The sequence below is a fragment of the Caloenas nicobarica genome, chromosome 3, assembly GCF_036013445.1.
Source record: "Caloenas nicobarica isolate bCalNic1 chromosome 3, bCalNic1.hap1, whole genome shotgun sequence".
Lineage (NCBI taxonomy): Eukaryota > Metazoa > Chordata > Aves > Columbiformes > Columbidae > Caloenas > Caloenas nicobarica.
In genome coordinates this window covers 66,007,231-66,025,192 of record NC_088247.1, presented here as the reverse complement: position 1 = coordinate 66,025,192, position 17,962 = coordinate 66,007,231, and the positions used below count along the sequence as shown (strand labels likewise).

General features: G+C 40.7%; 1 protein-coding gene across 6 annotated transcripts in view; it reads left to right on the top strand.

The window, feature by feature from the left end:
* The window catches only part of TIAM2 (TIAM Rac1 associated GEF 2), a 115,072-nt gene that overhangs the window by 69,643 nt on the left and 27,467 nt on the right, over positions 1–17,962 (top strand). For 5 of the 6 annotated variants that reach the window (XM_065630977.1, XM_065630978.1, XM_065630974.1 and 2 more), the window contains one exon: positions 14,987–15,090. In XM_065630977.1, coding sequence (XP_065487049.1) covers positions 14,987–15,090 — 104 coding nt within the window. Of the gene's footprint in view, positions 1–14,986; positions 15,091–17,662; positions 17,728–17,962 lie in introns of those variants that run through there. The other variant, XM_065630980.1, reaches the window with a different exon arrangement.

The window sequence follows — 17,962 nt, the reverse complement described above, 5'->3', positions numbered from 1 at the left end:
TATAATTATGGTGGCAAGTGTTTTCTGACTGGGATTTTTTTCATAATTAAAAATGGGAGAAGAAAAATAATCACGTACGAGGGGTTGTTAGAATAGATTTAATTATAAAGCAATTTTATTAGGTCATCTTTCGAAATTAAAAGAAATCTGAATACAGGATTTGTGATACAGTAAGTAGCGTCTCTCTCAGGGGCCTTATTTCAATTTAAAATGCCATTAAACTGACTAGTGGCACATAAAAGTTAGTGTCATAAAACAAAAATTATGATAGAGCTAATTAATTACATAATTATACCAGGGCTATCATTCAGCTTGTTAGCTTGATATGATAGGCCAGCATTACCTGGAGTATTCGGTGTAATAAATGTATGTGTCCATTCACTAGATTCCTCATTCCTTAGGGATAAAATTGCAACCTGTGCAAATATTCCATTATAATAGGAAATTACTGGAGTATGTATTGTACTCTAAGCACTAGTAGATAAAGGGACATAGTATATTTGCTTTTCTGCTTAAACGCAGCTAGGGAAGATTTATTTTATTCTGAAAGGGAGCAAATAGTTCTAAATTAATCTTTGTGAGAAGGACATTCATGTTTATTGAATTCCATGCTTAGTGTCTGATACCTGATCAGGTTCAAATGGAAACAGAATAAAATGGCATTATGTTGAATTAATAGATAATCATAAAGGGTTTAACTGTTCTACGCCCTGTTACTCAGGAATTGAGGAAGATTTTAGATAAGAAGAGGGAGTATTTAATGATCCGAGCAGGGATTTGAAGGCCAGAGACTCTTAAATTCACATCCAGTGTTTAATACTGTTCTGTCTCCTTTGGTAGAGTTGAGTGAGTCACTCTAAAGACCACGGTTTTCAAAAATAATTTCTGACATTTGCTTGTCTGCGTTGACCCTGTTCTTCCAAGTCAGCACCTTTGAAAGTCAATTAGTGCTAGTGGAGTGAGATGGAGACCTCTTTGAAAAATCGAACACAATTTGGCATAAGGTACATACCTGGAGTTAAAAACTTTGTTTCTGCTGTTACTTCACTGTTTCTAAAAGTTAACTAACTCTATTTATTTTTCTAGAGTACTGTGAGGATTAATGAGCTAAAATTAACAAAGTGCTTAGAAAATGGAAGTTTTCAGCACTGAGTCACATGGTGATACCCTGCTTCGTGACAACCACCAGGCAAAAGCAAACCAGAACTTACGTTAAATCGCTGGCTTCATAGAAATTGGGTGGTAATAGTTTGTCCACATAAGTTTTGTAATTACTTAGCGTAACTGATGAATGCATTTTCCTACATATTCTGCTACGTTGAGGATACCCAGTTATACATTGTGGCAAACTTTGGCAGCCTTTACTGTACAGAAGGGAAGTGATTGACTTTCTCCAAAGCCACTAACTCTGCCACTCATGATTCACAGAGAATTTTCTGGGAGAGTGATTCATTTTGTCCAAGAGGTTGCTATACCCCTGTTAGCTGTATTTTGGACCTGCTGTGGTCATATAATTTGATCTCCCACATGACAACGCTGTGTGCTGGCTGCCTAGCCACTTGGCTAGTAATAAGCTTATCCTGGAAAAGAAATGAGATTAAATACTTTTTAAAAAATGCACTCATAAATGTGGAAAACCAAATAACAGAGCAACTAAATTTGCTCCAGTCTCCAGTGCTAAGGAAATTTAACAACTATTTGTGCAGAATTTAAAAAAATGAGGGAATTGGATTGGAATTCTTACAACTGTGGAGGAAAAAATGCCTCATTTTAAGATGGCATGGATATCTGAGGAATACACATCAGACAAGGCAGGATTCAAAACTGTGTATTTAGTGCAATCCTGTGTGGGTTAATGGTATATCTATAGAGTGCTGAGGCAGGAGGCAGAAGCATTACTAAGTGTGAAAACCCGCTGCAGTATGTGAGTTGCTGTCAGAGTTGGGCAATTATTTTTTTTTTTCCCCCCAGCAAGTGGGCTTTTGCCAAAAAAGCTGTCATTTCTGGTTAGCTGACACTGTTGAAATCAACCCTAATTTGTAAATAGATCTCTGTGATTAAAATTTAAAAAAAATACAAAAGTGTGATGGCAGTTTAGATCTGCTTTAGCAAGTTTCCATGAAGAAACATTTTCATCTGGAAGGGTTATAGAGCTAAATGCAAAAGAAACCATTAAAAGAAAGAAAAAAATTGGACGTACTCTTTCTTCACTCCCTGTTGTACTCCTCATCTTTGGGGTAGGGCACTTACCTTCTGTGTGGGGTCTAGGTTCCTGTCTGGCCCATCTTTCTGGAAATGTTTTCTCAAGAGCAGTGAAGAAGGCTGGGGTGCTGCTGACAAGGAGGAGGCTCGCTCCTCCTCTTCCTCCCCTGCATCACCTTAGCTCTCCCTTCAGTGCCTCACAGCACTCATCCCACCCTGTGCTGGCAGTAGCACTTGCTGGAGCCCTTGATAAAGCTAATTAAGGAGAAAACTTTCTTTCCCCCCATCCCCTGCAAACTCAGCGAGTTGAACCAGCGGGTGCAGAGGTCTGCAAAGGGCCAGAGCCAGGTAAGCAGGAGGAGGAGGAGCGGGGAGCAAGCAGATGCCAGGGGAGCTGCTTGCAAGCAGAGTTACTGTCAGAGGCGGCAAGCTCTCTTTCAGCCAAACTTCCCGCAGAGCACCTCTCTGGCCATTTTGGAGTGTGGGTTTTGCCCTCTGCTTTCCCACCTCTTACACTGATCCCTGGGCAGCAGCGTAGTCTGGGACATGCCTGGTTGAGTCACTCCTGATGAAAATATTTCACCATGTATAAAGCATGGCTGGAGTCAGAGGGAGAGAATCAGGCTTCATACTGTTTGACGAGTAGATGGGACATGTGCTGTAGAGGAGCAATGACATTTCAGCTCCTGATCTACTAAACGTTGAGATATTTTTGAAAAATGTAACTGCTTCAGGATCAGTGGTTTGAACCATCACGTGGGAAGTGGCTCTTCTGTTTCCCAAGACATGAGCAGCTTCTGATTCTAATCTTGGTAAACATGCACAGAAGCAAGGCACATCAGTTGGCTGGAAGTTTAACTTTTATATGACTAAATTATTTTTTAAAATGCGGTCATAATAATAATCTGTTTGTATGCAATTCCGAGGTACTTTCTGTTTCAAATACGCTTTGCTAGATAGTTTAGATGCCTCTGTAAAGCATAATTGCAACTCATAGCTTCTCCAGAAAACTTTGTACCATTCAGCTTTGTCAGATACCACCAAGTTGAGGAAAGAATAGGGAGACAGAGGTTGGCTCTGCAGCCAGCTGGCTGGCTGCATGTCGCTGTGCACACCTCTCCAGGTAGTACCCCCTGCATCCTCTTCCAGCCCCAGCCCAGCCTGAATATATCAGAAAGACTGATGTGTCCTCTTCAGAGGATGTGAAACCAAGGTGGTCTGTAGCTTGCAGCAGCTGGGGGCTGTGCCTGGAGCACTGGCTCAGACTGCTCTGCTTGTTGCTGTTTGCCCAGAGTTTTCAAAGTATTTTGTAAGCATCTTTTAATGTAATGTTCAAAGCGTTTTTTAAACAAAAGTAAAAATAAACTTAACTGAAAAACATTTCTAAAATAACTTTTTTGCGTGCTGTAAGGCAATCTACTAGAAAAGCAGCGCCTCTTTTTAACATAGACACGTTGTTATCTATGCAACATGACTGCTTATCTGCCTGAAGATCAATGACTCTGCCAGGTTTTCTTTCTTTTTTTACTCATTACCCAATTTACTTCAGCAGGAAGCCATGTAGATGTGATAGAATACGCAGTGGCTGCTCTCATCAAAGCAAGCTCAGGGGTGAGGAGTGTGTTTACAGCAGTCTTGGGCAGCCATGGCACGTTGATTCACTCCAGCTGTTTGTGCTGTTAACACAAACGTCCTTGTCCTGCGCTCTTCTGAATCCCTGGGAAAAGCGCAGGTCTGGCCTGTGACCATACCTGAGACTGTAGCAGTGTAGAGGTTAGTGCAAAGAAAGCATTTTCTTCTTCAGAAGCTGGATCCATAGAAGCGCTTGTTGCCTACCACATGTTTTGCAATACAGAGTGTTTCCCAAGAGTGGTGGTTTAATGAGCTCTTGCTGGCACTTGACAAACTGTCTTGTTGGCTTCCTGCTAGATGTGTGTGCTACAAATTAAAAGATTGTTTATGTTATTAAATGGGACAGCCTTAAATGCTCTTCGTTGTGCTTTTCTACTGAAAGAGCATTCTGTTCTGCTTTGCTAAATGCTGCTATGATTTAATCCCTGTGAAGTTAGTGGGCCAAATTGTTTTTGCCTGGTGTAAACTCCATTAAACCCTGTGGAGCTGCACCTTGTAGCTCAGTGACAATATGTAGGCATAAAACATGGCATGTCCTGTCCTACTGAATCCTGTAGAGTGACAATATGGACAGCAAGGGTAATTATTAATTGTGATAGAGACATTCACATATAGACCAGTGCCTTAGGCGTAATTTAAAACATATCAAACAGCAGATGCTTTGTGTCTCACAGAGGTAAGGTAGGTTGAGTAATTACAAAAACTGTCTAAGCTAGCCACAAATTCTTGCTAAACTATTAAGTAACTTGTTTCCCCCCTGCTTTTTGCTTTCTGATTTCATTACTTTTATGCCTATAAATCTGAGCTGGAGGAAGAAATGTACCACTAGGTGGAATACTTGGTAGTTGGGTAGGGCCAGCTTCATATACTTTCCCTTTGCAAATAACTTCTGGGAATGGCCGAAGCTGTCCCGTGTAAGCAACCGCGCAGCAGCAGCAGAAATAAGGAGGAGAGCCATTGACAGCACTCCTGCATGTCCAGCAGCCCCAACCTGGCAAACCTAATGGTAGCTGTGGGCTGCAGCCTTTGCTGACACTTGTGAAGGATGGTGGCCACCCAACACGGGCTCTGCTCTGTCTTCCTACTCCATATCGCAGTCACACATCTCCAGTTGTTGGACTGGAGTAGAAGGGTGATGCGCTAGCTACAGCTAACACTGGCCTCCAGTGGGACTCTATCTAAGAAAGCATTTATTACACACTTGGAAAAAAAGTATTTAGGTAACAATTTGAGAAGCCAGTGTGAAGTGTTAAGCTTAAAACTGAAAAGCCTGAACAGTCTTCTGACTGGCAGATACTTGGACAGAGAAAGTTTAGAAAGTTAAATAACCATATAAAAGCATATCATTGACATGCTCGGGCAAATCAAGGCATTGCTACAGAAGTGTAGGCAGCTATTTCCTATTATGTTGCTAATTTGTATCTCCTATTGATTACTGAATTAGCAAATGAGTCAAATTGCTTTGCTTCATGATGAACAGTTAACCAACAAAGGAACTCACAAGGGATCTAAAGGACTCTGCTCCAGCTTCAAAATGGATGTTTCTGCAGATATTTAGAAAAAAAAGAAAAGAGCATAAAGCAGCCCACAGAAAGTCAAACTTGCAGAAGTAGGTGGCTGACTGGAGCTATGCCACTGTTCAGCATGTGGCCCAACATGTCTTAAGCAGGCTGTACGATAGAAGAATATTTGGATGAACATACTGCCTTTCCTGAATGTGAAAATGTGGAGTTTTTAAAGAAGATGCATCACTTTCCTCGCTGGAGGCTGAGAACAGTGGAGAGAGACTTGTCCTGCTTGAGCATGTCAGACCCAAACAAGGAATATGAGTTTCTCTTTGTCTAGGCAGCATCAGATCTGCAAAAAGAAGCGGCCTGGTTGCATTGCCCTTCAGGAAGCGTGTAGAGCACCTTCTGATGTTTAATAGTTTGCTCCCTGAAGCCAAAACATATGGATGAGATGGGCCATGAAGGGAACCTTCTTGTCTGGCATGTCTTGTTAGGTAATAATTAGTCTTGTTAGTGACAGGCATCTATTACTTCTGTGTTTAGGAACCCTATCTAGGAAGACTGGTGTTATGACAACTGTATGCTAATTTTCTTTCCAGATTTAACATCTTGAATGAATTCCTGAATGGAGTTTTTAGGTACACCAAAGAGTCAGTTGTTACAGCCTTGAAGCTGAGAACTTACCTTCCAGCCAGTCCCAAAATAGGTTACAAAATGCCTAAGGCAAAAATAAGTGAAAAATCCAAAATATCTTGCAGAGATTAAAACACTTCTGAATTATCAGAATCCAGTGCATTCTATTTGTTTCTCTAACATGTTTAGTTTTCGTTTTCCAGAAGCTGAAGTTACTTGCATTAGTAGACTCAAGTCGTGTTAATTTAGCAATGAGAATTTGAGCTAGTTAGTATCTGAAGTTAGGTCAAAGTCTTTCAGAAGAACCTGAAAATTTCCTAGGCAGAAAGAAGAAGGGGTTTTTGAATTGGTAATCAAATTAGTATTTCACTATCTTTTCAACTGTTGTTTAAGGCAGCATGAAAGCTGTAAACCACTGTACAGTTAATAACCACAGTTACTGCCCACGAATTGTTTTGAATTTACTCCAGCATTGGAGTGTGAATGCTTAAGTGGTAATACTTACCTGTGAGTACCACCTGTGGGGAAACAACTGAACTGCCACTGTGCAATAGCTAAAAACTTACATAAATTCCAGTTAAAATTACTGAATCGAGCGAACATGAACACTCCAATAATTCTGGAAAACTTAACTGGAGATTAATAAGAATCTGCACTTAGGGTCCATGGTACCGCAGTTGTTTGTCCAGATTTGTAGAGAACCCCAATGAAGATGAAAGCTGAGTCAAATTGCTTTGGCTTTCAGCTTGAAGTGGTGGAGGATTTGATGTGTTTCAATGGATATTTCTCATCTGTGGCTGCAACCTACCTGCCTTCTCTTAGATCTGTTTCCTTAGCGCAGAAGCTACCTGGAGACAGCTTTTGGCCTAGATAAAGCAAAACCTTTGTAAGCAAAGGAAAACAAAAAATTTACTCTCCACTTCCCATTAGGAGGTGATGTCCAGCCTCTTCTGGGGAAGCAGGACTTCAATATGTGTAGTGGTTACTCCGGAAGACAAATGCTGTAAATAATGGATGGCCCCCCTCTCCGCCTCCTTTCTCTTAGCTTTTGTTGCTGAGTGGACATCATATGGTATGGAATATCCCTTTGGTCAGTTTGGGTCAGCTGTCCTGGCTGTGTCTCATCCCAAGATCTTGCCCACCCAAGCCTGCTGGTGAGGTGGTGGGAGGAGAATGTTGGAGAGATAGCCCTGATGCTGTGGAGCACTGCTCAGCGGCAGCCAAACACTGGTGTGTTACCAGCGCCTTTCTAGCTACCAATACAAAGCACAGCACTATGAGGGCCGCTATAGGGAAAATTAACTCCATCCCAGCCAGACCCAATGCACCTTCCTACCTAGGTTTATCCACACACCTCATCTTCTAGACCCTTCTCACTTTTTTTTAAATTTTTTTTTTTTTTTTTTTTTTAAGCAATTTCTGCAGTGCAAACAGCTGTTGTGGGACAATTAATGAATTTTTTGCAGGAGTTTGTCTTCTGCTCCCAGAACTCTCTTGCTTTTCGACTCCCTGACCACAGTTATGTGCTCTTTGCAACTTAGACAGAAATTTAAAGGGCTTCAGAGATTGCATGGGCTCTGTCCTGGATGCCAGCCACTGAGGGCCCCTTCCATGCTGATCCCAGGGGATAACATGAGAACTGAAAGGTCTGATCCTCACATGAGCAAGACATACAAATTATTCATAACTGAACTAGTGAACCCAGAACCCTTCATATCTCTCTGATGAAACTTGGATGCCTTCTTTACCAAAGATTGTGGGAATGTCTCTTGAAAGCCATTCTATAAATTCCTTCAGATCAACTATTGCTTTTTGAAAGATATTTCTCGAAGTCTTTAAGAAAGGAAAAGGATACAGAAGAAAATGCTTACATACCTATTTTTTAACTTCATTGCAAAAGAATAAATATACTGTTTAAAACCTGAAATATATTTAGTTGTATCAGACCAAAAGAAATAAGCACATACGTGCTACCTGCCAGACTGAACCGTTTAACTGAAGTTATGAGGACTAGTCTCCAAGGGAGCATTTTTAGAGTTCGCCACACTGATCCTTCTCTTCTCCAGGAAATGCTGGAATGCTTTGCCTACCACTCCCTGTTTTTCAGTATGTCTGAAGGCATTAAGACCACCAAGGCTTTGTACCTTTCTGAGAGTTGGCTCAGACTTTAGTATTACTGGCACCAGGGATTATTGGAAATATTTGTTATCTTCTCTTGGAAGCTTACTTTTCTCTTGATAGTAACACTGGCTAGAAGAATATGGGAACTGCAAGCTTATCATAAGTAACTGATCAGCCTGGAGAATTCACACAACAATTAAAAATGCGGCTTTCCATACACCTGGCTTAACCTTATTACCCAAATGTAATATCTCATTTCCATCTAATCCATGCAGCTGTGTTATGGAAACTCTCTGTAATAGAGAGAGGGAGAATATTCTACATGATGAAGATGGACTGTGTTGTGTTTTATTGGCAGTTTCTAGATCATTTGGGAATTAGTGAAAATATTGAATGCGTTCTTTCCTAGTGGATAGACTGGACCTCCTATAATTCCTTATAATTACGGTCATTATTTTCAAGCTAAAATTCATAGTAGTGTTCTCAGAAATAAGTTGATGCCCACTTTATTGCTGTTTTGCCACATCTATCTGAAATCACTGGACAATACCAGTGTTTAAAAATGCTGTCAATTGCTCTGATCAGAGATCTGGGTATCTGTCTTTTCAGATGACACCAAGCCCATCATAATTGCTTGGAGCTCTCTGTGTGTATGTTGCCCTATCTGAAACCTCTAACTACTACAGATTAAAAACTGCAGCAGAGGACAGGAAATGAGAACACCATTTCCCTGTCGAGTTCCAGAGAACTACAAACAAGAGAAAGATCAGCTTGCAGCAGAGTAACCACTGGAGTTAATAATGAACATCTGAGCTGGAATCAGGAAGTGACCAGGGGGTAGGACAACCACTGAGGCTTCTTCACCAGTGTGCACTTGTGATATAAGCATTCTCTTAGTCATAAACACTCTTGGCCAGGATCTTTACGCACCAGCACTAATGAAACGTAAATTATTTATCACAGAATCACAGAATGGTTGGGGTTGGAAGGGACCTCTGGGGATCATTTAGTCCAACCCACCTGCTAAAGCAGGTTCACATGTGCAGATCGCACATTAATGCACACAGGTGGGTTTTGAATGTCTCCACAGGAGACTCCACAACCTCTCTGTGCAACCTATACCAGTGTTCTGTCACCCTCAAAGTAAAGAAGTTTTTCCTCATATTCTGATGAAACCTCCTATGCTTCAGTCTGTGCCCGTTGCCCCTCATCCTGTTGTTGGGCACCACTGGAAAGAATCTGGTTTTAAATGTTGTGAGCTAAAGCAAGTTTCTTTCGCTGCTGTGTTGCATGAATGCAACTCAGTTTGCACCCACCTCAGACATGGTCATTGTGTAGTCATTGATTGCTGTCCTGCCTCACTTTTCCCTATTGAGGACAGACAGATTTCAGCCTGGGTCAGTTGCATCCTATGGGACTAGTTTTACCATGAGCTTTAGAGTCTGAATCTATTTGCTGTAGTGAATGTTTTGTGATATGGTAAATGAATCAGGTGTAGTTGGGGATACTAGGAAAGACTCACAGCTACTAGGCGTCAATCTTACCTTAGCTGAGACAGACCCAGGCTCAGTTTCCTCACCTGAATCTGACACAGCAGGAGACTTCATCTCTCTCTCCTACATCATGGATAAATATCGTGGTGTCAAGCTATTTTTTTTTGCTCTGTGGTATCTCTTTTTCAGCATTTTGGCAAAAATAAAATTGCATAATGTAAAAGGACATGGTTTTACTCTGATACCAAACTGATTTTTCGATCTCAGAAATGTTGCAGAATGGAAACACCATTTTCCATATTGGTGCAGTCACCGTATTTTTATCGAGATCAGGACTGCCTATGCCTGCCAAGGGACTTCTTGCTGAGGATAAAACCGTAGAATCACATTTGCTAACCTCCAGTCAACTGGGACATCCCTGGTTTGCCGGAACTGCTAATAAATGATGGAAAGCGGCTTGGTGATCACTTCCACGAGCTCCCTCAGAACCCTTGGGTGGATCCCATCCAGCCCCATAGACTCGTGTGTGTCTAAGTGGTGTGGCAGGTCACCAACCATTTCCCCTTGAATTATTGGGGCTTCATTCTGCTGCCTGTCCCTCTCTTCTGGCTCAAGGGGCTGGGTGCCCAGAGAACAACTGATCTTGCTATTAAAGACTGAGGCAAGGGAGCAATTAAGTACCTAGAGCTGAAAATGATGCCCTGCAGTGGTTTTAGTTTGCCTTGGGGTGAGAGACTGAGTATGTTTAATTTTGCTGTGTTGTCTTATCATGTAGATGTAGAAGGAATTTTTTGTTCAATTTATCATTGTCAGTAGAGTGGCAGGTGGAAACACACCTTCTTGCTGTATTTTGAAAAAGAGGGTGGTTACACCACCTACGTAGTGCTTGACATTCGATAGCACTTGACACGCTTGTGATGATTATTTGACATTTTTTGAAACTGGTGAGAAAAATGTAAAACAGAATAAATTTTGAAGTTTTATGAAAAAAAAAGAATTATAAAAGAAACAGGATCCTCAGTTCCTACTTTCTCCTTGTGGTAATTTTGCCTTTCCAGTGAGTGGCTAAAGTGGTAAGTGCAGCACTGGCTAGAAACTAATTAAGGCTTCTTTGTTAATTAAACAGAAAAAAAAAGAGATAAGTGACATTTGCATTTGTTGATGGCTTATTATGGTAAATGAATTGCCGGATGGTTGATGTTGATCTTTTCCGGTTGGTTTCCTTTGGTTTCTTGGCTGGGATTGTAGCACAGATTATTATTGTCTCACACATCTGCTAGGGGATGCGTTTCCATTGTAGCTCACCACTCACAAACATGTGAATTACTTCCATATTGACCACTCATACGTGTATCACGGCAGCAACGTGGGAAGAGACATTCCTGTAGGCGTACAGAGCTCTCGGATGTGCTTTATGTGTTTGTTTTTCTCACTGACTGTCCCATCTGTGTGCTCTGTGCCCACTTTTAATTGAATGATGAGTAGTGAGGAGCACAACTTAGGAAGTATGCTTTCTTTCAGTTTTGAGTGGTTACATTATAATTTCTCTTGAATGATTGTGAGTCACGTATCTGCCTGCCAGTAAAATACAATATTGCAGGAGTAATGGCATTCTTCTTTGGTGAAGCTGTTGGTAGCTGAAGATGCTGAGCAGGTTCTTAGTACTTGGTCATTCACTGGTAGGAACAAAATAGAATTTTGGTATGCGTTACATATGATGTAGTTAACCTTTTCACATAGTGGGTTTTTTTCCCGTGCTTTTCTGAGAATTTTAGCATTTATCTGAGGCTGCTACTCTTCTTGTTTGCAGCAAGCTGACTTTGTATTTTAGTGTCTGGAGATACTCCTGTTTGCTAGATCAGCAGCATCTGCTGAAGAGGTTCCTGTCCTTCCCAGATGGAAGTGATTTACATTTCAACTCTCCATGCATGAGTGTGTGTGTGTGTAAACAAGACAGAGAGGTATGCTGCAATAGAGAAAAATTATATTAAAAGATTTAAACCAAGTTTTGTTTAACCCATTATCAGTCCCTTTTTTCTTCCAGACAGGTTTATCACAAGTATGTCAATAGAATAAATCTAATGTACTACTGTAATTGAGCTGCATGTACAAACTTAGTCACGGCATACTCACCATTACTATGCTGGAAAGCCTCTCAAGCAATGTTTCCATCACAGTCCAAGTTTTCTTTTACTAGTCAGTAATGTAATAGTAGTAAGTTAAGTAATATTAGAGACAGTTTTTTAAAAATAATAACATTAATTTAAAAAAATTGCCAGGAAGTGCTGATTTGACCTCAATATGGATGAGTTTTAGGATTGGATATCTTCTTGCATACTTTTCTGTGGTCATTCTCAGCAGAGATCCAGAACGTTATATACTGGAATGATTTCATACTCACAGAGCTGGAATATTTGTCTTAATTGTGCACATACTCTCCTTAGTTTTACGCTAGTTTTGCCTTAAAGGATAGTGGTTACCCAGCCTGTAAGATAACAGTTTTACATTACTACTTTTGAACATCTTCGTTAATGTGAATCCCATTGTAGAGCTAAAGCAAAATATGAATGTTTAAAGAAAATACGTTTTTGTATTGTTTGGCTTGTTACCCACCTTCCATTTAGTACTAGAAGTAGAGAGAATTTCAATATTAAACTTGGTGCTGTGTTTATGTCCTTAGGCTTTGCATTTGAAATTACCCATTCTCTAAGGTAATACTCATTTTCTTTGCCCCTTGACTTGTCTTTTTTTTAGCTATGCAGCTGATGTTGTTGCTTCTGTGCTCTTTGGGAACTGTTTGAGGGTTTGTAGGAGCAGATCCAAAGGAAGTGTGCTCCCACAGTAAAAGAAGGAAAGGGAGACAGGATATGGATGCAAAACTGATCAGCATGCCATACGTCTGTCCTTCCTTCCCTCCCCCTGTTAGTTTGGCATACAACATGCAGTAGGATGTCCTTTTTACCTTGGATCCTTTCCATGTAACTTTTTTTAGTTCTTACTATTTAAAATAGCATTTACTGTTGCTTGCCCTAACTACTATCAGAAACACATTCTACCAGTAGCAAATGCTATAAAAATAGGCAAGACTACATAGACCTACCTTTGACAGTGCTATAAACTACAAAGGAAAAACAAAGATGAGGGCAAAGGGAGGAAAAGATAGATTATCTGGACAAAGTAATATAATATTCTGTTTGCCTACTTTGGGTATTGTTATGCTGATTTCTTCTGTTCTTCTTGCCTGCTGATTGTTTTACCTTATTTTACCCTTACATTTCTGATTTCTCTTTATCACATAAGTTAGTTTTACTTCCTGTTTTGTAAAGGACAAACATGTTTAATGGTCCCTTTGTAAAATCAAGGAGAGGACGTAGGTTTATTTCTCATTAGATAGCTACTGGAGATCAAACTCTAGATCCTTCTAGCAACTTCTATCTCAGATGCATGTTGTTTGGAGGTGCGAGGGAGAAGTGCATTAAAACCCAGAAGGCAAATAAAAAGAGCAGAACTGGGAAACAATGGAAAATAATATCCTTGGCATTGCCTAACTCCCAAGAAAATGTTATTTAAAAGTCAGCTCAAGTTTTAGGAGTTGACTTACCATTTGTATACCCACGAGTTGACAGTGGTGGAAGTTAGCAGGCATTTATGTGTACCCATATGCAGAAAAGAGACTCAAAATTATTTCAAAAGTCCAGAAAGCAGAAAAAAATTATTTAAGCTCAGGAGGAAGAAAGGTCAAAGTATAATATAATAACTAGACAAGGCAGACTCCTTGTTAAGTTCTTAAAGAAGATGAGTGGCTGTTTGGTGGAGTTGTGTAAAATACATTTTTTTTTTTTCTGTGAAGATGGTAATATCAGGAGCCAATCCTGACTCCAGGGGGAAAAAGTAAAAAAGCTTGAGGGCAGAAAAGTGATAAGACCTTGGTTCAGCAAGGATAGGGAAATGACAGAGTAGTCAAGTCTTCGTCATCCGGGTGGAAAGTGTCAGCCTTGATGCTAAGCTTGGCATAGGCACCTTAATAACATATGGAAAAATAAAGTATCAAGATGACATCGTGCTGAGTTATTTGCATCTTTCTCTCTGGCTTTCCCGTAGAGTCTGTCTGCCATGTTTTCTCTTCCTAGGGAGTCTCCTTGTGGGCTATAAGGTGCTCTTTTAGGCCTAAAATTCCCGTTTCCCTCCTTGCTTCAGTCCATTTTTGTCAATTCTTGCGGAGAGGAGCTGGTCCTGCTCTGCAGGGACAGGACAACAGTGACTCCCAGGTGGAGAAATACTGCTGTCCTCCATAATTTCATTATTGCTAGCACTCGTGATTTTACTGCAAGATGAGTGATATTTGTTTTAATTACCGCCTCAGTTGCTGGAGTCAGTGATTTAATGAGAATCTCAGCTTTCATTTGTAAATAAATCTCCAGCATTTGTAGGTGTTGAGAAAGAGTTTGAAAATGTGGTAATGGGGTGTGAATTATACCCTAGAGGCTTAGACGCTAGGAAACAAAGCAGCAATTTTTTTAAAAACCCCTTCATTTTATTACTATTTAATTATCTGAGGTTGCTAAAAATCCTTTTTTTGGTGGCTGCTTTGTGATTTTCAGCTATGTGAAATGATAATACTGCAGATCAAAAATTTCTTCTTCACTTCTAAGAGTTTTAATTAGAATTTCCATGTAAACATCTCTGCAGATTTTAAGCAGCCAATTGAGGAAAAATAAAGAGAAAATTTTTATATGAATGTTCATCATTGTTGGATAGATCTTGAGTTCACACATACATGTTATTGAAAGCTACAGCCTGTCAAGAAGTGGAGCAGGGCAGTGCCTCCTGGTTTTTGCATTGTGCCAGCTACTATGTACATGGGCTCTGAACTTAGTAAAATGGGTGAACTATTAGTAATAAGAAGGGATTTTGTCCGTATTATGAACTGGGGTGCTTGTTCCAAGGCAAAATTCTCTTTTTTTCTTAAATCTTTAAGGGATTCAGACTAAGTCGTGTTGAACAATAGGGTGCTCATCCAAGAAGGGCTACTGAGTGCATTTAATTATCCTCACTGGTTGTCTCAGTACAGAGCGTGCTGATTATAGATAATGCTACCTTTGAAAGCATGCTGTTAGCAAGAGCGTTTGGTTTATTTTGGTAGATCAAATATGAGCATTGCTTCAGACAGTCTTAGATGTTCCACTGCTGTTTTGAAAGCAGAGTTTCCAGACATAGTTGCTGCTTGCTTTGACCTCTTGTGTTATTTTTAAGGGGTGGGGAGGATCACAAATTTCGTATTCCTTCCCTATAGTAATTGTACAAGACACTGGAGGTGTTTGCTTATAAAAACAAGTACTTTTCCTGTTCCTGGCCTATAACCCTCTAACTTATTTATTTGTTTTCTTTTGAATGCAGATTTTAGTAATGTGCCTGATGTCACCTCCAGCTTGAAAAGGAGCAGCACTGATGGCACTCTGGACCAAGTGCCACACAGGGAGAAGGCTGATCCACCTTTCAAGGTAAGAACATGCTTGACATAAAATCCTTATGAACAAAAAAATGTTATTGTGCTGTTAACACTCCACGTTTTGTGGGAAAGAATTTGACATATGGCACTAATTTGGAAAAAAAGTTTGTGAATATTAGCTGTGCTGTGGTTTATTGTCTTGAGGTCACCCAGACAGGCCAGCATCTACGACACAGCTGCTGCATCTCCAAAAGCAGTGCGATGGGGGCAAATGGCAAACAGGCAGACTTATCAAATTCATCTTTCTGTTTTGCTTGAATCCAGTTCTGCAGAGAACAGTAAAGCTGCTACAGCTTTCTAAATGATTAAGTTTGGTTCATGTTTTCTTTTTGGTGATACTTCTAGGGTTAAGACTGCAGTGACTGTAGCAACACTTGTTTAACCTGAATGGACTGCAGAGAGGTGCAGTGTTTGAGAGTCAGTGGTTCCCACTCTGATTTGGAGAACCTTCATGTGTCTGCAGCTACCGTTTGACTTGAGCTGGAGTAATGGATGCTCAGACTTTCTCTCGGTCAGGACTTTGGAGGCTGAGGCAGGGACTCCCAGAATTAGTGTTCACCTTCAAATGCATTGGTCTTTGAGGAGCAATTTTTCATCCAGTTTACTTTGAGGCAGTCAAATTGCCACCTGTGTCCAACTCAAGTCCATGTTGTTTTGAAGCTAGCATGGGTAGTGTTTTCATGTTGGTGGTCATGATTTTACTAGGCATTGCCATTCTGACAACAGAAATGTTTTTGTTACTTCTGTTGATGATTTGGTTGTATCTCCTAGCAAATTTGTGATAACACTCACATTACATTCTTGCATAACAGAAATGAAGCTAGAGTTTTTATGTCTTGTGTAGGTCGGATGAAAAATTGGTAGAGATAAGGCAGAACCTAAAAACTCTGAAGACCAGAAAAGGAAAGATATATTGTGCCCCTAGCCATACATACCGAGAGGAGCTGATCCTCTCTTACTTTTGGAATTACTTTTTAATCTGCTTCAGTCCAATGTAGGTGACTTTATGCAGTTTCCCCAGAGAGCCAGGAGAGGCCTGGTGATGGTGGGTCTTTAACCCATCTCCTGCTGTGCAGGGGATTCCCACAGAGACAATCTGTATCCTGTGTAACACGTTGCTTACGCTCCCCAAAAGCCTTTGCAACCAGACAAGAATAAACTGGGTTTTCTTCCCCTAGAACACATTGTTCCCTTGGAAGGGGTAATGTGGATTTCTCTGCTCTCCTGTTTTAGGGCTTCCACTGTGTTTTAGGGGCAGGGATCTTTGTGGGAGCACAGTGAGCGTGACCTACAGGCTTAGGATGCCTCAGTGGCTGCTGCACCAGCAGGCTGGTGCTGGGCCAGGTGCCTCAGGGTGCCCTGCTCACCTGGGGTACGTGCTGCCCCCCCAGGCACTATGCAGAGAGACATGACTGAGCTCCCATCCTGCTGGAGGGAAGGAGATTCTGGGGTGTCAGCTTCACTTTAGCAGAAAAACAAAGCCAATCCTGATTGTCTGTGTCAAACGCACCAGATGACAGAAAATTAGGGAGAGTTCAGGAGGATTTAAATATACAGAGACCAACTCACGTGGGCTAGTTGTTGCTCTGAACACACTAAATTGGCTCCAATGATCTAAATTGTGTGCTGCGATTAAAGCTCAAAAAAGAGGGGAAAACAGACAGGTCTGCTTCCTCCTCTCTCTCCAGCCTCAAATCTGTCACGTCTAGCAGTATTAATGGCTTGTGCACAATTTGCTGAAGTAACTACCAGTGCCATATTGCAGTTCACTTCTTGGGTTGGCATGCAGGTCTGCTAGTGTCATTTTAAAAATTGTCTAAAGCTGTCCTAGTTTTGTAGGTACAAGGAGGGGGGAAATGGCTTGGCAATCAGAAGCAGGCTGACTTGAACTGCAGCTGTAAACGAGTCTGTGACAGCTCTACAATTTCTGCAAATGGGTTGTAATTGATTGCTGTCTTTCTGTTGGAAGATGCCTATTACTGTCAGAGCTTTTTGTCTGACCCTTTTGATTCCTTCAATAGATGTAGAATTAAAAAAACTCCAAACCTCACAGTAAATTTAGGTAGTGTATATTGTATATGCTTTTTTGATTGGGTATAAAAGGAATTAAAATAATTTCTGTTTTTATAGCTGTGATTTGGGACTGCTTGCCAGATGAACAATAGCTATTGCTAATAAAGGCTAGTTTGAGGAAATTGTGCAGCCTCAAAATGCATAGCATCTGGATTTGGTGGGGTTTCTTTGTTTTGTTTTTTCCTTTCTTTTTCTTTTCTTTTCTTTTCTTTTTTTTTTTTTTTTTTTTTTTCTTTTTCCCCCTTTGCCTTCTGTTTCCTGCATGTGCTAACTTGACCCACGCCTGTGGGAAAGCAGTAGCACAGACACCACAGCATGAAGCGATGTCACAGAAGTATGAGGGAGAGGAGATTTGTGAGCACAGCTCTGTGGAGAAGACGTTGGTGGCGCTAAGAGGTTCTGAGCACAGCCTGGAACAACAGGCAGCTTGGGATTGCTTCAGGGGAGAGACAGCTAGAGATGCTCACTTCCCAGTTGACAGCAACTGTAGATGTAATTACTTGGCTCTGAGGGAGCAGACTGCTTTGAAGTTTGATTGATTTTTCTCCTGCAACATGTAAGTAAATAAAAAACAGTCTTAAAGCTTTGGATTTAATGGCTGCATATCTAATTTCTAGATTTTGTGTTTCTCATTTGGAGCCTGTTTGTTTGTTAGTTTTTCACTATTATTTTCTTCATCTCATACCAAGCTAAGGTTAAACATCATCTTAACTGAAAGTACAGTAAGGCATTTCAGAAGTGCCTTGTAATCTCAAAGCCTTTTGTTGCAGGTGTTCATTCAGTCATTCGTT